The following is a 21,427-nucleotide window of genomic DNA, read 5'->3' as shown; positions in this document are numbered from 1 at the left end:
GATACTTATTTTTAATAATAATTTTTTTATCTAATTATTTTTTGCTAATTTAGTTTTTTCATTCTTTCACCCCTTAGATTTGGATTTTTTTCCTAATTATTTTTTATTTTGTGCACCTTTTAGCGTTAGGTTTTGATCGAAGTCAATAGTGCTGTGATATACACAGTGAAATTCGATAAACCGGATCTATCGGTTCCACTAAAAATATCCGGTTTATCGGGATATCCGGTTTAGCGAAAAAATTTCGATATATTGAAAATCTATTATATTGAATTTTTAAAAAATTTTCATGCTAATAAAACTAATATACACTATAATTTGATTTTTTCATCTAGTTTTAAGTTATAGAGGTCATGAAAATGAATATAAAATATTTTAATTGAATATATAAGTAATACTTAACTTCAGCCGGAATTAAGATTTTTATAATTCCGACCAAATTTAAGATTTACCGCATCACGTTACTTAAATTTTATTGGTTCTCAGTCACGTGATCCGGTTTATCGAATCATTTTTACTATAGCTGGTGTAATGCCGTAGTATACCTAGTAAATTTATTAATTGTGAGGCGCAGTATTACATTTAGTCTTAGTGTATAAAATTTTAACTTATTTTTATTTTTATTTTAATTGGACCGAGAAGTCGTTAAACTAATAATCACATGGATCAAGGTAATTGGTCCGTGATGACCTTAAACTATTAGTCACGAGATTTAAGGATAAATGAAGATCCGAAAGATACTAAATTGAATGAAATCAAGTGATCTGAGGTGTCAAGTGATTAATTTGTTGATCACTACGTTAATATTATAAATCATAATTCAGGAGTTCATGATGATCAAATGGATACAAAATTAAGATAATGGAAATACTTTAAAACAATGGAAATACTTTAATAATTTAAATCCATGAATCGAAATTATGAATTTAGTTACACAAAAACAAACATAAAAGGGCGTGAAGATCACCTTTTGGAAAGGACAGAGAGAGAGAGAGAGAGAAAATTGGACGAATTTTGTTATGAATTATTTATTTTATTATTTAATGTTATTAAACCAAGCATATTATTGTATTTATTTATATTATTAATAAAGAGTCATTTTGTTAATACCTGAGGTGGCAAACATAATTTTCTATGGGCTCAGGTGTTACAAGTGGTGCATGCTCCGAGAAAGGAAAAGTGATCATCCTCACATGATCACTACAGGTTATAAGTATAGGATCTCTGAGAAAAGAAAATGATCACCCCCACGTGATCATTAGAAGTTACAAATAAAGGATCGACGAAGTTAAGGAATTATAAAATTAAAAGTTCTAAGTCTTGGTTAAAAAAGAATTTAAGGTGTATTAACGTTAAATTTTAATAAAATAAAGTTAAATATTTTAAAGGATACGTGAAAATAATGGTTACCAAGGTAAAAGGTATTAATTTGGGTAAGTATGACCATAAATGTATAAAGAGATAATGTTAAAAATTAAATTTTTGATCTAACTTGACCACCGGCTGATAAGTCAATGAAAAATTATTATTATAATAATTTTCATACATATGAACCAAATATGTATGGTAGTAATTGATTATCAAGGGAAATGCGAGGCTAATCAAGTTAGAAGGGGTTTTAATAGAATATTGTAAATAAGTTCCATGAATTAAGGATTAAAAATAATTTTTATGAATAATTGAGGTTAAGTTAAGGATAAAAAGTGTACCCAAAAACCGACACTATAAATACGATGGTAGGGTAATTCTGTGTGAACTCAATTGAGGTTTTCTGTGTGATCAATTGAGAATAATTCTGTGTGAACTCAATTGAGGTTTTCTGTGTGATCAATTGAGAATAGTTCTGTGTGAGCTTTTTCTGTGTGAACTCAATTGAGGTATTCTGTGTGATCAATTGAGAATAGTTCTGTGTGAACTTCCAAAAACAATTCTGTGTGAGGGTACCCAAGAAAAATCATGATTAACGTTAACAAAAATTAAAATAATATTTGCTGGACAAATATATAAAAGTTAAGGATGAATTAAAAATAATAAAAATAGGAAGATTGACAAAAATCACATGACCAAGGAAAAATATAAATATAGGAGGGAGATTTGGATCTCCCACTTATTATTTCAAAATATAACAAAATAACGATAATAATAAAATAATAATAATTATAACAAGAAATTAAAATGATTGTACATAAAATCAATTTAACTGAAGAAGAATTGGGAAAATACGTGTATAAAAGGAGTTAAATTAAAGATACATAATGAAATTAATGAAATCAAATATGGAATCACATTCCAACTTTAGGTTGGGAATTTCAAGGAAAATGTAAATTTATTTGTACAAACCTGTAAACTACCATACTCAGTAATGAACAAGTGAGGTAAAGGCAAGCCCAGTATAGGTCAAATAAAATATAAAAGAAGGATAAAAAGTAAAAGACGTGAAAATTTTTAGAGAATTTTATTAAAAATGGAATGGTACCATGTTTGGAACGCTGAATATATAAACCATAAACAAGAACATGACCTAGGAGTGATAGAACCAGAGGAATGTTTAGCATGTGAAATATGTAACCCAATAGAAAGAGAAGTATCAGCGGCATTCAAGAAATTTTGGGATGCTTTGTTTAAATTCGAGGATACAATACTAATGTACAATAATGTAACACATAAAGAATTATTGAATTTATTAAGTATGGACAATAGAGAAAGGGAGGATACAATACATAAGGGAAAATGTAGGAATATAGTAGATAGAATAATTGAATCAATAAGGTACAGACAACAACCAAAAATGAAGGAAAAAGGATTGAGAATAATAATTGTAGTAATTGTAAGGGATTGTATTGAAGGAAACTTGGAAAATGAAATATTTGATCGATTAATAGGATGCCCAGAAATAATGAAACATGGATACATTTTAGAAGATTGGGATGTTGAAAATAGGTTTCAAAAATTTTGGGATTGGTATAACACGATATTGGAAAATGAAATGAAAGCAATACATGTTAAGAAGTTAGCAATGAAGTTATTCAGGGATCTATTATATGAAGAAACAGAAGATCTGTTGAGGAAAGAAGAGGTAATTGAATTATTACTCCAGATAGAATATCAAAATAGATGTGAGGTAGACACGCAAGAAGGAGGTGATGCATGGGTAAGATATGTATCAAAAGTAAGACAAAGATTTATTGATACCAAACAATTTACAAGGGAACCTGAGGACCCAGAAAGTGCTAGTCCTGAAAGTTATGAATTAGAGGACAGTGATGGTAGTATACATTATGAAATAAAAATAGAGGATGATGTCGAATGGACAGTAGAATCATTAAAAAGAAAAATTGAAGAAATGGGTGGAAGGTTCACCGACAAAGATATACAAAGGATGTGGGACCTAAGGATAAGGATAGAATTGATATTAACAGAGGACTTTTTAGGTACATTTTTCGAATTAATGAGACTAAGTGATGAAAAATTAAAAGATGAAATAAATGAATGGTTAACAAAAGAAACATTAATATGTGGAAATTGTAGGAATAGAAAGTTACCTGATATGATAGCAGACATTGGACAATGTAAAAATTGTGAACAAAAAGAATTATTAGAATTAAAGGATGACTTAGAAAAACTAGGATACGAATTAAATGTGTCAGAAATAGAGAGAATAAGAAAATTCAGGATAAGCAATAGTATAATATTAACAACGGAATTTATGGAAAAATATTTTCAGGAAATTGATACGAATGACAAAGAATTAAGGACAAAATTATATGAATGGATAAATGAAAATACCACATTTTGTGATGAATGTGGAATAAGATGGATGAACAATAAATTTGACGAAGGAAAAACCAAGTGTAGGGATTGTGAGAATGACGAAAATGAAATTGATATCAGGGTCAAAAGATTAAAACAAATATGTGATGATAATAAAATAGAAATAACTGATGGAGAGTTATTAAGGTTAATCAGTATGGGATATACTGATGGAGAAATATTGGATCAAGAATTTATTGAAATATTCCAAGGAAATAAAAATGATTTGGAGAAAAATTTAAGGCGGATATTAGATAAATTTCTAAAACAGCAAGCTGGAATTGGGGATAGTGAAAGCAGTGGAAATGAATCTGATAACGAAAAATCTGATGGATCTGAAAAAGAATCAGATGGATCTGAAAAGAATAGAGAAATTTTAAATCCAAATGATACCGATAGCAATGAAAATTTTGAAGAACCTTATGAAGAAAACATTATAAATAGACCCGGTTTTGACTCAAGTGAAAGTTCAGAATCAAATTCTGAGGATAAAAGTGAAATATCTGATTATAATATAGAAAATTTATTTGAAACACCTTTAACACCACCGATACCACCAATCCCACCAATAGTACCAATAATTATGGGAGCAACAAGAGCTGAAGTAAGGGAAGATGTTAGAGCGGCTTTACTAGCAACAACAGGACATGATATAGGAGGTAATTGGGCTGGATTAATCGCAGCCAACCCATTAGCAAATGCAATTGAGGATGCAGGAAACGCAGCTGGAGGAATAATTAGTTTGCCACACTTTTATGGAAAAGAAGAAGAAGATGTTAATGATTGGGTAAGACAATTTGAAACAGCATTCACTGCCATAGGAAAAGCAGCAGGAGTAAATGGAGCTAGACAAGCAGCAATGGCAGCTACCTGTTTGAAAGGTGCAGCAGCACAATGGTATAATGAAAAGAAGGAAGCAAATAATGGACATTTAGTAAATTGGGCAGACAATGATGATGATAATGATTTGAAACATAGAGTTAAACAAAGATTTACCAGAGAGGATGTTAGAAAAAGGAAAATGTTAGAATTAAGGAAAATAACACAAGGAGTAAATGAAAATGTTGAGGCATATACGATAAGGTTTAGACAAATATTAAGGATAGCTACCAGAGGCCATGCATTAGATGATGAATTACAAGTGGATAATTATATCGAAGGATTAACACCAACATTGGGATATCAAGTCAGAAGACAAAACCCAGCAAATCTAAATGATGCGGTGAATACAGCAAGAAGAGAGGAGGAAGCTACTAATGAATTAATAAGAAAGACACGTGGTATATCAGTTAGTACCCAAAGAAAAGGAATCGATATACAAGATGACAAGCCAAAGAATATATTTGAAAAACCATTGGAGAAAAATTATGAGGATGACCTTGCCGACATGTTTAAAAAATTAGAGGTAAAACTAGTAAATCAACTTGGAGGGCAAAAGAGACCACCAAACAATAACAATAGACAAGGACCACCACCTCGAGCATGTTATAATTGTAAACAACCAGGACATTATGCAAATGAATGTAGGGTAAATAATGGTCAAAGAAACTATGGAAGACCAAATAATCAAAATTATAATAGAAGATCAAATAACTATAATGGAAGACCAAATAACTATAACAGACCACCAAACCACCAAAACAATAATCGAGGATTCAATGTAGTGGAATATGATAATTATAATGATCAATATGACCAATATGATTATGATAGTCAGGATTATCAGGATAATTATGATCAAGGATATAGTTATGACGACCCGTATTATCAAGATAATGATGTAACATTTAACCATGTTGATCAAGACTTTTATATTGGTGAAAGACAAACGAGAAGTAACATAAAAAATAGGTCAAGTAATCGAGATATAGATATGGAAATTGACCAAGAACAAGCACGAAGAAGGAATAATAAATATGCAAGCCAAGAGGAAAGGGCAGCAGCATTACCAAAAAGAGGATTCACTGATGAAAGTCTGAGGAAAGCACAAGAAGCAAGGAGAAATAATAATACATGTGGAAATTGTGGACAAAGAGGTCACTATGCAAAACAATGTAAAAATGAACGTGTTGAAGGTATCCATAGGACAAGCGCATTTCAGAGGAACACACCAGAATATAACGTATTAGAGGATATGAAAAATACCAGAGCAAATGCAACCTTTTCACAAATTATAAACATAAGTCCAGAGCAAAGAAAAATATATCATGAAGGAATGAGAAGGTATCCACAAACAGATTGACTACAAGAATCAATGAACAACATTGAAGCAGAACACTTAACTGCATTAAGGGGTAAATTAATAATAAACCAAGAATTAAAGGACGTAATGTTTGATACAGGAGCAGCAGTAAATGTAATAACTAGTCAGATAATGGATGAAATGGACCTAAAAATTGAGGAACCAAGTACAGTAAGATGTGTGATGATAAATGAGGATAAATTAGCATCTAGGGGTACCACGACAATATACATACAATTTGGGGATAAGGAGATACCCATTAAGGTTGAAGTAATTGATTCAGGAAAAAACGAAATTGTGTTAGGAAATGGAGTATTAGATATGTTTAAGGCGAATATAGATTACACGGATAAAACAATAATAATTAGAATGAATGATGAAACTATGGATATACCAGTGAAATACACACAAAGGACCATTAAAGGGTTTGAAGAAACATTTGATGAAGAGGAAATATTAGAAGAATTATACCAGGATGAATTGTATAACATATATGAAGATGACCATGAAGGTCAGGAAGATGAAAATTTTAAAGTATAAGTCTTGGTCAGAATGATACTGAAGAGACGATAAAGAAGCACAAAAGTGACCATGAAAAATTTACTGAAAAATTTAAAGTAGGGGACATAACCAATGAACAAAAAGGTAAATTAAAGGTATTAGTAGAAAAATATAAGGATATATTTGAGTATGATGGTGAAAAATATAATAGGACAAACCTAGTAAAACATGAAATCAGATTAAAAGGGGGTACTGAACCAATAGCCCAAAAGAGGTACAAAGAAAATGATGAAAAAGGTAAATTCATCAGAAAAGAGGTTGACGAGATGTTAAAATTGGGAAAAATTAGAGAATCCAGAAGTCCATGGTCTTCACCAGTGACTTTAGCAGGAAAAAAGTCTGGAAATTATAGGTTTTGCATCGACTATAGAAAATTAAATAAAGTTACAATAACAGATGCATATCCATTACCAAGGATTGATGAACAATTAGAAAGGATAAGTTCAGGAAGATGGTTTACTAGTCTAGATTTAGCATCAGGGTTTAATCAGATAGAAATGGCTGAGGAAGATATTGAGAAAACAGCATTTATATGCTCAGCAGGATTATATGAATATAATGTCATGCCATTTGGGTTAACAAATGCGCCTGCAAGTTTTCAAAGGTTAATGGATAAAGTATTAAAGGAGTACCTAAATGAATTTGTGATAGTATACATTGATGATATAATGATATATTCAGAAAATTTTGAAGACCACCTGAAACACATAAAGTTAGTGTTAGAAAAATTAAAGGAAGCCAGTTTAATACTAAAGTTAAAGAAATGTATATTTGGAAAAACAGAAATAGAATTTTTAGGACATGTAGTTGGTAAAAATGGATTAAAACCAAGTCCAGGAAAGGTTGAAAAGATACAAAAATTAACAGCACCTATAAATATAAAAGGTGTAAGGTCAATATTGGGGTTATGTACGTATTATAGAAAATTTATTAAAGATTTTTCAAAAATAGTAAAACCAATAACATCTTTATTGAGAAAAGATGAAAAGTTTGAATGGGGCATCAAACAACATGAAGCATTAGAAATATTAAAAAGGAAATTAACCGAAGAACCGGTGTTAAGACAACCAGATTGGTTAAGGAAATTTATATTAATTACAGATGCTTCAGGAATAGGATTAGGGGCAGTGTTAGCTCAAAAAGATGATAAAGGTCAAGAATACGTAATAGAATATGCCAGTAAAAGTTTAAACAGGACAGAACAAAGATGGCCAATAACCGAACAAGAATGTTATGCAATTGTATGGGGAATACAACATTTCCATAAATACTTGATCAATAGAAAATTTGAGGTAGTAACAGACCATGCAGCTTTAAAGGGATTAATGACTGCAAAAGTACCAAAAGGAAAGAGATCAAGATGGGTCATGGAATTGGAACAGTATGATTTTGAAATAACCCATAGACCAGGAAAAGAAAATAAAAACGCAGATGCCTTATCAAGAATAATATAAATAGATGGGTAAAAGAGTTACTTTTCAAAAATAAAAATGGAACAAGTGGTAAGAAATACAAATCATAAAATAAAGGATATAATCGAAAATTTAGAAGGTATAACAAAGGAATTAAACAGGATAAATTATAACTATAAATTCAAAGCCAAAAATTTTGAAGATAGTGAAGAAAGACCATTAATATTGGAAACTCAAGGGGAAATATTACAAATAGAGGTGATATTAAGTAAAGTAAACAAGCTAAAATTATCAGAATTATGTAAAAATGGGACCTAAAATAATAATCATATGTGGAGTTGATGGTACTGGAAAAACATTCATTGTAAATAAACTTATAAAAGAATTTGAAAAAGTAGGACAAAGTGTGAGGTTTAACACCTTTAAAAGGAAAAGAGAGGACAATGATAAGTATAAAATACCAAAGAAAGGTATAGAATGGGAATTCAGGAAGGAAGTTGTTGAACAAATCAACAGGAGAATGGAAGAACATGATAATGAGGATTGGTTAATATTAGATAAAAGTCCCTATAGTGAGTACTTTTATCAACAAACACCATCATTCGACAGAGGATACATAACAAGATATGAGAACCACCTATTAGAAAAGGAAGTATTTAGGAACAAAAGGATAATTGATGAATCAATAGTGATATTTTTAGAAAATGAAAAATGTTGGGAAAATTACAAAGGTAGAGAATATTCGAAAAAGGATCAAGGACATAAAACATCATATCCATTATTAGATGAAGAAAGATATATGGAGATGGTGAAATCATTTAAAGAATGTCAAGATATTTACGAAGGAGAAAAATATGCTAATATTAAAATATCAAATAATGACACAGATTGGGAAAGAGTATATAATAAAATAATAGAATTAGATGGAGATAAACCACCAATAGAGGTTAAAAATGTTGAGATTAAGGATAACATCAGGGTAACTGATGGTAAAAAGCATATTGAGAAAAATGGTAAAAACATCAGAATAATAGAAGATTTTGAAAAGATGGGAGCACTATATTTAGCTCACAGTCATGAATTATCGGCACATATGGGAATCAAAAGTACTTATGATAATTTAAAAGATAAATATTATTGGGAAAATATGCTGAATGACGTTGAAAGATATGTAAGGACATGCGACGAATGTCAAAGAAGAGGAAAACCACAAGGGAAAAATGAATTACACCCAATTAAAGTAGTAGAACTATGGTATCAAATCGGGATTGACTTTGTTGGACCATTGAACACGACAACAAATGGTAATAAATACATCATAGTAGCAATGGATTATTTTACAAAATGGCCAGAAGCCAAAGCAGTAAAGGAAGCAACTGCCAAAGAAGTATCAAAATTTATTTATGAAGACATCATTTGTAGACATGGATGTCCAATGAAAATATTGAGTGATAGAGGAAGTCATTTCAATAATGAAATGATTAAAGAATTAATGGAAAAATTCAAAATTAAATGGAATTTTTCTACAAGTTATCATCCAGAGACAAATGGACTTGTTGAAAGATTCAACCGAACATTAGGTCAAGCATTAGCGAAATTATCAACCAAAGATGATTGGGATCAAAGGATAGCACCCATATTATTTGCTTACCGAAATAAAAAGCATAGTTCAACAAAAATTCGACCATTTTATTTAACATACGGAAGAAATGTACGGACAATAATGGATGAAAATATCAAAGAAATTAACCTAAGTGATAGAATAGTTGGATTATTGGAAGAACTACCAAAAACCCGACATGAAGCCAAAGAACAAATACTGAAATCTCAAACAAAACAAAAAGAGTATCATGACAGAAAAATAATCAAAGAACACACCTTTGGAATTGGAGATAAAATACTACTCTATGATAAAGCCAAAGCACAACAACTATCGGGAAAATTAGAATCAAAATGGTTGGGACCATTTTACATTCATGAAATACTACCGAATGGAGCTTATAGAATTAAAAATATTAAAGGTGTCATCAAGAAGATACCTGTAAATGGAGAATTATTAAAGACTTACCATACACCGATGAGTAAATGATAACTATCATCAATGGACTTAGAAAAATAAAGATAATTTATAATCATGTGAAATAAAATCACATGACATAAAAATAATTTTCGAAAATAGGAAAAACTAATGAAAATTTCCTAAGAAAGACCAAAGTGAAATCCGGTACAGGAAAACCGTAGACTTAACAAACACATGATAAACCGCAGATGTAGACGCAGCAAAAAGGAATATTTAAAACGCAACTGAGTCAAGTGACAATGCATGTTTGATTTAGTGGTATAATTCGCACCTACCACTTCGAGACACGAGTTCGATTCTTAGAATAAATTTAATGTGGGCATTAAATTTTTATGTGGGGGATAGTTGTAATGCCGTAGTATACCTAGTAAATTTATTAATTGTGAGGCGCAGTATTACATTTAGTCTTAGTGTATAAAATTTTAACTTATTTTTATTTTTATTTTAATTGGACCGAGAAGTCGTTAAACTAATAATCACATGGATCAAGGTAATTGGTCCGTGATGACCTTAAACTATTAGTCACGAGATTTAAGGATAAATGAAGATCCGAAAGATACTAAATTGAATGAAATCAAGTGATCTGAGGTGTCAAGTGATTAATTTGTTGATCACTACGTTAATATTATAAATCATAATTCAGGAGTTCATGATGATCAAATGGATACAAAATTAAGATAATGGAAATACTTTAAAACAATGGAAATACTTTAATAATTTAAATCCATGAATCGAAATTATGAATTTAGTTACACAAAAACAAACATAAAAGGGCGTGAAGATCACCTTTTGGAAAGGACAGAGAGAGAGAGAGAGAGAAAATTGGACGAATTTTGTTATGAATTATTTATTTTATTATTTAATGTTATTAAACCAAGCATATTATTGTATTTATTTATATTATTAATAAAGAGTCATTTTGTTAATACCTGAGGTGGCAAACATAATTTTCTATGGGCTCAGGTGTTACACTGGTTAGAAAATTGATCCGTTATAGCGAATATCGAGCTTTTACTAGTAAACTCCGGTATATCGAGCCTATTTTAATATACGTGATTTGGTTCCAGAAAAAAAGTCCGGTTTAGGCCCAAATCCGGTTTATCGAATATCCGGTTTATCGAATTTCACTGTGTAATTGAAATAAAATATATTTTTTTACTTAGTAAAAAATGAAAAAACATATCCAGTCAAAAAAAAAAATAGAATCGATAATTTATTTGTCTAAATTGAAAATTAATATAATTTTTTTTAATAGTAATTAGTATATAATTAATACCTATTTTAATGTTTTTACTGTTAATAATTATTATTAATGTTAACAGTTAATAAAAAGAAAATTTATAATACTTTCGTCATACCTATTTCATGTGAAAGTATATAATGTATTGATTCTCCCATAAATAAAATGCATAATATCATTATGTCGAAACCAATGATACTTCTCTTCAAGAAATGTTTGAAGTTGAGATGCCTGAATTACAAGAAGAAAAAGATTATGTAAAGTCCTGTAGCAGAAAAGGAAAAAGATCATGGGTATAAATTTTATAAAATTATTATTTTGTAATTTTTTTTTCTTTATTAAAATGTTTTTTATAATTCCTTTTTGATTTCTTGTTTTTTTTTATAAAACAAACTGAAATTTTTTTTATATTTTTCTTTATAATCTATATTAATGTGTATTTTTTCCCTTTATTTATTTATTTATTTTTTTGCTTAATTTTTTCTTGACCTTACTTTAGATATTTGTGAAGGATTAAGACCGAAAATTGTTGAAGGTACATCGCCAGTATATAAAATGTTGGGATTCCGATCCTAATAAAAGACCGCCAACAGATGGATTGGTTGAAATTCTTTGCTTGTTGGTTTGATTATTATCAAAGTGGAATATTGGAAGAATACCTTTCCTGGGTAAGTTAATCTTCAATGAATAATTTATTAATTCGTACTAATTATTTTTATTATTTCTATCTAATTTTATTAATTAAAATTTTTTAGATAATGAGTCTATTACTAAAAATCATACATTATCTTGTTATATAAGCCGAAAAAATTGATTATTCTGCAAAATTAAATGAAATTTAAAGAATTAAGTTCTAAATTAGTAATATAGTATGGATGTAACATTATGAAGTGAAAATTTAAGTATCAAAATTTTCATATAATTTTTCTTAAATCTTTAAAAATTTATTTAGATAAGTAATATGATTTAGATATTTCATCATCAAAGTTTATTAGTATATATAAATACTATATCATAAAGTAAGTTCAATTGTTTTAATTGAAAAATCTAAATCAATAATTATTACTAAATTCTTCAAAATGACCACTAATGTAGTATTTTTTAATTATTTCTTTCACTTTATATTTTTCAAATAAATCTACTAATTGATGATGTTCACTCAAGTTAACAAAAAAAGGAGTGTAGCTTATTGTTAACAGTACAGGATTCCTATTTTTCCAATTGTCAAAAAATAATTTAAAATCTTCCAATTCAAATCTCGTGGAATGAAACTTAAATTTAAATAAACCAATTGGTGCTGACCTAGCTAATATAATAAACAATTTATCCCAACTAAAGTTATTATATATTTCAATAAATAATTTATTTAATAATTTACAATGAATTGATAAATTTTCAAATTCTGAAATGAGTGAATTAGTATGATTCATTAATGATATCTTAAGATATCTAAGATTTGGACAATTTTGATATATTGCTTGAATAAGCATTTCATCATCAACATCCTCATAAGTTATATCAATTTCAGTAAGATATCCTTTTGTGCCTTCAATTAAATTTACTAAACTTTTAGCTGGAACTTGAATAGTCTTCAAAATTTTTAAATTAGATAATGATAAATCATTTAAATAATCTGACTCATTCCAGTATTCAGAATGAGTTATATTAAATTCTAAACTTAATAAGTTTGGAAGACATGAAAGAAGTCTTGTAATAGGTTTCCAATCAATTCTCAAATAATGGACAGTATCAGCGTGTCTAATCAAAGATTCTTCAAGAGACTTGTAAAATGATTCATTACCATTACCATAGTAATCAACAGTGAAAACAACATCAATTAGTTTTTCTTGTACTTCAATCAATTTAAGAATTCCAGAATTATCGACACAGTTAGAAACATCTTCAAATCTAAATTTTTCAATCGATTTGCATATCCTAGCTAAACCTTTTATAAAACTTTGATCAACATTTCGTTTGCAATAAAAGGATTCAAGTTTTGAAAAGCAATGTTCAGCCCCTGAAATATGGTGTAGATAATCATAATAACCATAATCATCTTGGATAGAAAGATTTATGAATTTTTTACTTCTATTTTTATCAATAAGTAACTTTAATATTTCGTTTCTTATAACAGACGCGCTGGAATATTCAATAATACTTCTTTGAGAAATTAAATTTTCTATAAAAGACATATCTAAATATTTCCAGTAATCAATGTAATTAAATAAAGGACGTTGATATGTTTCTGTAATACTATTATTAATTCCTAAAGTATCTCTTGATTCTTCCGATAAAAGTAAAATTATTATCTTAAATAATTTACTCATTGAACTAGAACTATGATAACTATAACCAGGATTTTCCCATAAAATAGGCACTACTGTTTCACACCAAGTTCTATTAACAAAAAGACATGAATAAAGTGAATTTTTATCATGCTTTAACTCTTTAAATATTAAAAAAAATACGTCTTCGTTGAGTTTTGACATTTTTTTTTAAAAAAATAAAAAATGAATTTACACGAAAGAATACAAAAAAAAAATCCCCGTATGTTCGGTCTGTTTTATATTCATTAATAGATTTGTGCAACAAATATTACGTAATTCTTAAACAATGATTGATAATTATGCAACATGATGATTTACACCAATAAAGATCGGTTGTTGTTGTTAATCGATACTAGATTTGGTTTGAGGTATGCCAAAAAAGAAAAACGTTTGAAAACTAACCTTATGATAATGTTAACGTTAACGTTGAATAATGCTTTACCGATTTTTTTTATTAATAATATCATCTTTTTTTTCTTTTTCCTAGCTTTATTGGGTTTGACCAGACTAAGGATACTGGTAAGTGATCACATGATTTTCTCACGTCTTTTTTACTAATATTATTAATTTTTTTCGTATTTTATTCAGTTCTTTTTTTTTTAAAAAAAAAACAATTTTTTTTTGTTTTTTATTTTAGAATATAGTAATATAATTTTCCTAGATATATTTATGGGGAAGAATTTCTTTGGAGAAATATGATACTCTAGATGTAATTAAAACTTTAGGTACTGTACTACTAATTACTAATACAAAATGGGTAGAATAAAATTTTTTATTTAATATATCAGACAAATTTCAAAAATGATTTTTTCTTGGAACTTCAAAAAATTCAAAAAGCCAGATATAATATTCAAATCACCCAAATTTTTCTTTGATTCTAGAAAAGCTTTTGATGTCTCTTATTAAAAACGATTATTTTCAAAGGAGCGAAATACAAATTTGGGAACGAGTGATTAAATTAAGATTCGTTCAAAATTCTAAAATTTCCTCAAATTTTATTATCGATAAAAAAGAACATTTAAAAATAAATTAGCTAAAGAAGTTCTGCACATATTTCTAAATTATAATTAGTAAACATCAATCAACTGTAATTATGATTCATAAAAAATAAAATAGCAAAGTATATTCACTTAAAAAGGAGATTCATGATCATAAATCACAACTTGTAAGCCATTCAACAAGAAAATACACAAAAATAAATTTAGCACGACAAAGATATTTAGTCGAACCTGAAATACCAAAGCAATTAGCCAATAAAAACACAGAGGTTCCTTAACGTACGCACCAGTGCTCAAAAAACATTACACAAAAAGGAAATGTTGATCAGATCCATTTTTGGTGTTACCCGTTTCATAGACACGCGCTTCAGCATTATTGGTATCCTTAACGTACAGTGGGTGTACTATTTTAAAGCATGTGATAGCGTTAACGTTAATTCCGGCCAGTTTGTACGTTAATATCGTACCCTCACTGTACATCAAGGTGATCAGTGACAGGTAAACATCACATTAAGATCGAAAAAACCTGGCACACAAACACATTTTTTATTATTAGGTAATACAATTCAAGAAACTCTGATCATGTGTAATTGTGGCTTAGAATTATCTTTACTGTTATTTATAAACTTTTCGCGTTTTTAAAGTAATTACGCGTCAAGTAATAACAACTACACGTTAAGCTCTTCACTATGACCTCATATTCGATAAACTATCCCCCTAAAAATTTTCTTCAAACTCTTCAAACAATTTTTTCTTTTAAAATAATCATCAAACTCTCGAATAATTTTTTCTTTTTATATATTATTTTTTTTCTGGATAAGTTTATATATTTACATCAAAGAAATTACTCTAAAAATTTTTCTAAGTATTAAAGGCAAGTAGAGATCTTTACTTAATATGTGAAACACTATTTGGAAGTTTTTCTGTTTGTCTATAAGGTCTACTATTCTGAAGGAGGGATGGTTACAAATAAGGCTGAAAGGTTAGCACGTACCTTGGATCTAGCTGAAGTGACACAATTTTTTAATTTGTCCCCACAGGTTAACTTAAAAGAGTTTATATATACAGTAATATTTTGTAAAATCCTAACAAATTTAATTTATATTATTCACAGGTACAAGAGCAAGATCAACGAGCCCAAAATCAAGAATATCAATGGGCCCAAAGACAACAAGATCAACGGATTCAACCACAATGTCAATTTATCCAAACATTGATTCATGATTATTCTACACAGTAATTTTGATAAACTACAATATTGATAATTACTAACGTGATAAACACTAATAATTTAATAAGTTATTGATAATTATCCCAGTTATTCCACCTAGATTAATATTAATTAGAAGTTTGCTATTTGAACAAAAACAACGTTGTGATCTAAAAATTCGAGTATCAGATACACAAGTGTTTGAAGTGCATTCCACGATTTTATATGTACGCTCTTCCTTTTTTCAGGAAGTTCTGTCAACTAATAAAGTTGAATATGAAATTTCTATACCAGATGTTTCACCACAATGTTTTAAAACCTTATTAAAGTGAGTATTTTTTGACTTTAAGTTCAAAAAAAAAAATGTTAAACTTAGTAATATTTAATTAATATTTGGCTTATTCATTATTTCACACTAGCTATATGTATTCTGGAATATTTGCTTAGAAGATTATGAAAACCTGAAATATTTGAACTCTATTTTGTAGCCATAAAATTCAATTTAAAAGAAATTGTCAATTATCTAAAAGAAATAGTCGAATTTACATTCTGATATCAATTATTGAATTCTATTATGATATGTAATTTACTAATTACGAAAATGTGTAAATGAAATAAATTAATGCAAATTTAAACTGAATACAGGGTTTGTTTATTTATTTATTACAAAGTGAAATTCGTACAATAAATAGTATGGTGGCTGTCACCTATAAACAACAATAGTCCGAAATTTTGAAATTTATTTATTTATATTGTGTAACTTATGTTTTAACTTTGTCAAAATATTAATTGCCGCGTGAGCGGCAAAATTTTTTTTTTGCCATATTACATGGAATTCTTGTGGATTTCCATGGTATTTTTGTAAAATCCATAAAAATTACATGAAAACTAGTCCGAATTTTATATTTTTATTATTGCTACTTATTAAAATTATCCAACTTTAACCCATAATATTAATTAAAATTCTTATTAAATTCTATAAAATAATCCGATAGAAATGTTCAGTACATGTTGCTATATCATTTTATCGGTTTAGTTTTTTCTTTTTACTATTCAATTTACAATTTATAAAAATTTGAAGTCACTTAATATTAGTGTGGTTTATAGGTGACAGCCACCATACAAGCTGTAAGATCATTTATAAAACAGAATCTATAACTAAGTAAGTCACCGATTCTGGTAGATGCACTTTTATATTGTGAATTTCTTGGCAGGCATTGTTCTACTTTATAGTATCTGCATCTTAATAAGTGTATAAAATGAAAAATTAGGCAAGTTAACATAGTGATTTTTTTTTCTAAACATATAATTATATGATTCAGCTTTTTTCTGGTCAAGCGTGTCGGTCATATGACCTGTCAGTCTCTCGTCATTCGGGCCCTCTGAAATTTGTATTACAGAGCTTTTTTTGGGGGCATTAAAAATTAATTATGGCGAGTATCTCCTATACTGTGATCAGCAGTTTAAAAGAACCTCACTAGAGTACTTCGATACAAAGAATGTGCAAAAACTTATAGTCTGGTCAGATAAAAATTTAACATAATATTCAAGATAATTTTTTTTTTTTGTAAAAGAAAAAATAAATAATAGTAATTAATATAAATTCATGGATTAATAATTATATAATTTAAAAATGGTAATTACATAGTTAGAAATATATATATATCACTGCATTCCAGTTTTAAATAGATAAATTTTTAAAAAACACTCGGAAAAAGAAAGAAAAGAAACTAATTTGCAATATAATAACAACTGTAATCATTAGTAAAATTTATTCTTTATAATTCAATTGAAAAAGAAATTTTCCTAGTTAATGCAAATACATTTACATTTTTTTATTTAGAAACCTGCATAATTTTCTAATATAAATCACAAATTAATAATTTAGAAGAAGCATATTAGTTCATTTTAGAGTCATGAAATTAGAAAGAGAAAATGTTTATACAGTATCATATCCATATAAGATTTTTTACAAATTTTAATTAAAAAAGAAAATAAAATAAAGGTCATTCACAATATGACAATATTAGAAATATTATAAATATTTGCACGCTATGGCCAAGAATTTCTTCTGGTTCGCTTTAATATCTATAAAAGTACTAATAGGAATAAGCATGTAAAAGTGTAAGTAGTAGTAAAGTAAAATCATAAGAACAACATTCACAGTTCGACAACCAGTTGATATATATAGGGTTGTCCTTCGTACTCCAAGTCTGATTATCAGACCGGAAGCTATCACAAAAAGTGGCCATGATGGAGTGCTTCCAGTTCTTTAACTTTACTATTACAATTATCTAACTAATAAAATTTAACAAATACTAACTACTAAATTATAAAAAATGATTCATAAAAATACTTAAAGTTTACTTATTTATAAATTTTAAAAAAAGACATACTCTCATATTGAAAAAAAAGTTTTAGAATAAAAAATTTATAATATGAGAAAGAAGTATTAAAATAAACGTGAGAAAAAAAAAATAAATAAAGAAATTAGTGGAAAATAATTTTTCTTTTATATCTTTACTTTGCTTTTTTATAAATATCAAAAAAGTATATCTCTTATATTTAATATCATAAACATGACTTATCGCACGTCCCTATAGGATCATGCTGGTTTAGTTTATTTGAGCATGATCTGCATTAACCGTACGATAATATAGATATTGTACGGTGATATTTAAATTGGTTAACGTCACGAAGTGACGTTAACGGTTAACCAATATAAATACAACACCGTACAATATCCTTTACAGAGTAGATCATATGAAGCAAGAGTCAGCCAAACGGGTTTAATTTAAATATCAGCCTCAAATTAACTAGAAATGGTATCAATCATCAATTTAATTATGAGCATAAAAGATTATCTATTAATAATCAGTTACAATACAATACATTCCAATTATTATTGTCAATCTTCATATAAGTTAAAAAATACGCATATATATCATCCTGATCTTCGTCTAGAAAATCCCAAGTTACAATATAAAATTGCGCTTACTACTTACACTTATTTAAAAAATAATTATGAAACTCAACAGAGATTTACTTTTAATGATCTCAGAAAATTTTCAAAATGACAGAATATCACTTTATTCTTGTCTTTTAGTCAACAGATCTTGGTGTGAAGCAATAGTACCGTTATTATGGAAAATTCCTGGACAAGCTATTTTAACTAAAAAGGCAGAAAATATAATATTTAATGTAATACTTTCGCATTTTTCAGAAGAATCTAGAGATAATTTGATGAAACAAGGAATCGATCTTTTTACTGAAATTTATCAGACACCTTCATTTAATTATATTTATTTTTGGAGACATTTAGATCTACAACTTCTAGACAGAATGATTTCCAGAAATTTTGATAAGTCAGACATATCTATGATGAGAAATGAATTATTTAAGTTATTTGTTAATAATAATACAAATTTTATTTCACTTATTTTTCCAAATGATTATAAATGTCAAGTAAACTGGAATAAACAATGCTTTTCAAATCTTAAATTCTTTTATTTTTGTAATGATATTGATCAAAGTATTCTAAAAGAATTAGCTACAGTAAGCAAATCGATTAAAATATTCAATTGTGATGTTATTGGTTGTAATATTTCTGGAACCATTAGATTAATTGAAGTTCAAAAAAATCTAGATAGTGTCCGTATTAGTGGATGTCGTATTTATGAAACCTGGCAATCTATTGAAGAAGTACTAATTAAAAAAGCGATCACTATCCAAAATTTATATTTATGTTATGATTGGAATTTTGATGTTGATTTAAAATTTCTTTCACATTTTGTAAATTTAAAAAGTTTAGAAATAATTGAATCTTTTGGGCCTCCAAATCCAAACAATACTATTCTAAATTTAAATCAATCAGAGAAAATGTCTTTACCTGCTTTAAAAATCCTAAAAACTAATCAAGTGTCATTTATGATGTTGACAAGATTAATTGAAAGTGCAAATGTACAACTTACTGTAATTGATATTCATTTTAATGATATTTATTGTGAGTTTGAAGATGTTAGAAGATTTTTCCAAGCAATGTGTCAAAATTGTCCAAATATTAAATATTTAAGCTTTCCAATTAAAGATTATGTTCTTATTGAATTTGAAAGTTTATTGATTAATTGTCAACATTTAATTGGGTTAGTTATTAGGAGTGAAGGAGGTCTCCAATATAAGAATTTATTTAAAATATTAAATAAATCATCACCAAGTAGTTTGATTAAGTTTGGATTTACTCTTAACCGAAAGTTTGGGGCTAGATATAAATTATTAAGGTCATTTCTTGCTAATTGGAAAGGTAGACATACTATGTTATTACAAATTTGGCCAGTAAATTATTGTCTAGAAGATGAACAGGAAGTTAAACGATTATATGAACTAATTGAATATTATGAAGCAAGAGGAATAGTCAAAAAAATTGATTGGGAAATTGATTGGTGTAGTAATGATTCAGAGGAATCTATTTGGATTAAGAAAAGATGTTTTCATTAAATGCAAATATGTATATTCTATAGTGCGTGCTATACTATCCAATGCAATTTATTATATATTAAAATAAAAATAATTAATTAACTCACATAATTTATTACTAGCATTAGGTCGTTTTAAAGGGTCTGCATCCCAACATTTATTAATAATGTCAAAAATTAATTGAGGAATTTTATAATTAGACTTTGACCTCAACCCTTACAAATTTAGATATATTATAATAAGGAAGCAATCCCGTACTGTACAAGTTTCATATGCAATTATCCCAAATCCATAAATATCACTTGCTTGAGTATATTCTTTTCCTCTTAAAACTTCTGGAGCTACATAAGGTAATACTCCATATAATTTTTTATTATTATTTTGAGAGGATTTGTCATTTGCCGGTTGACATAATCCCAAGTCGGTAATATAAGCCTGATGGATATTATTGCTTAATACAGTATATTCCCACAATGAAAATCTTGATGAATTAATCTTTTATTATGAATATCATTAGGATCATATGCAATACTATGTAAAGTAAACAAGTTTTTCTTCCAATTCATTGAAATGAAGTTGTCATTTAAATGTTGTCTTAAACTATCTTTTTTTTAAGTCCATCACCATTATAAATCATTTGTTTTGGATCTTTGGTAAATCCAAAACAACGAATTGTATAACCAGAATGATATACTAAACTATTTGATTTCAACCTTAGATTGTAGTTAGTTAACATTTATAATGGTCAATAATACTAAATATGTAAGAAATATCTTACTTCTTTTAAAAATTCTGTTGTAATGCCTTGTGAGTCATGTAAACATTTTTTTTTTTAAGGCAACTTTCGTTTCACCTTTCTTTTCAATCGAATTATTTTATAATCTATTAGTACCCAAGGATCATCTCTCCAAACTGCTTCAAAAATCCTTTTTGCTAAATATTCAACATCTTCAAATTTATTATATTCAATCTACTCTATGATTTTATACTCATTACTAACGTCATGATTTCCATTAGTCCAATTTTTGAAAAAGTCAATAATTGCAATAAAAATAATTTAAAAATTTCTTCTCA

General features: G+C 27.9%; 4 protein-coding genes across 4 annotated transcripts; 3 read left to right on the top strand and 1 right to left on the bottom strand.

Annotated features, from left to right (window-relative positions):
• Positions 1 to 8,103: 8,103 nt before the first annotated feature.
• OCT59_027158 (uncharacterized protein) lies at positions 8,104 to 8,343 on the top strand (the record flags this gene model as incomplete). Its single annotated transcript, XM_066136763.1, has 1 exon — positions 8,104 to 8,343. One exon carries the CDS (start codon positions 8,104 to 8,106, stop codon positions 8,341 to 8,343), a length of 240 nt encoding a protein of 79 aa, XP_065993218.1.
• Positions 8,344 to 12,397: 4,054 nt separating this feature from the next.
• Positions 12,398 to 13,834, bottom strand: OCT59_027157 (uncharacterized protein; the record flags this gene model as incomplete). The annotated part of the gene is made up of 1 exon (XM_025327101.1): positions 12,398 to 13,834. The coding sequence occupies one exon, from the start codon at positions 13,832 to 13,834 to the stop codon at positions 12,398 to 12,400; it is 1,437 nt and encodes a 478-aa protein (XP_025172886.1).
• A 1,795-nt stretch (positions 13,835 to 15,629) lies between these two features.
• Positions 15,630 to 16,327, top strand: OCT59_027156 (uncharacterized protein; the record flags this gene model as incomplete). The annotated part of the gene is made up of 4 exons (XM_066136762.1): positions 15,630 to 15,710; positions 15,785 to 15,906; positions 16,002 to 16,208; positions 16,300 to 16,327. The coding sequence occupies 4 exons, from the start codon at positions 15,630 to 15,632 to the stop codon at positions 16,325 to 16,327; spliced, it is 438 nt and encodes a 145-aa protein (XP_065993217.1).
• A 2,577-nt stretch (positions 16,328 to 18,904) lies between these two features.
• Positions 18,905 to 20,374, top strand: OCT59_027155 (uncharacterized protein; the record flags this gene model as incomplete). The annotated part of the gene is made up of 1 exon (XM_025333403.2): positions 18,905 to 20,374. The coding sequence occupies one exon, from the start codon at positions 18,905 to 18,907 to the stop codon at positions 20,372 to 20,374; it is 1,470 nt and encodes a 489-aa protein (XP_025172888.1).
• Positions 20,375 to 21,427: the final 1,053 nt, after the last annotated feature.

Source organism: Rhizophagus irregularis, chromosome 7 (genome assembly GCF_026210795.1).
Source record: "Rhizophagus irregularis chromosome 7, complete sequence".
NCBI classification, from domain to species: domain Eukaryota; kingdom Fungi; phylum Glomeromycota; class Glomeromycetes; order Glomerales; family Glomeraceae; genus Rhizophagus; species Rhizophagus irregularis.
This window is presented reverse-complemented; position numbering and strand designations above follow the sequence as displayed.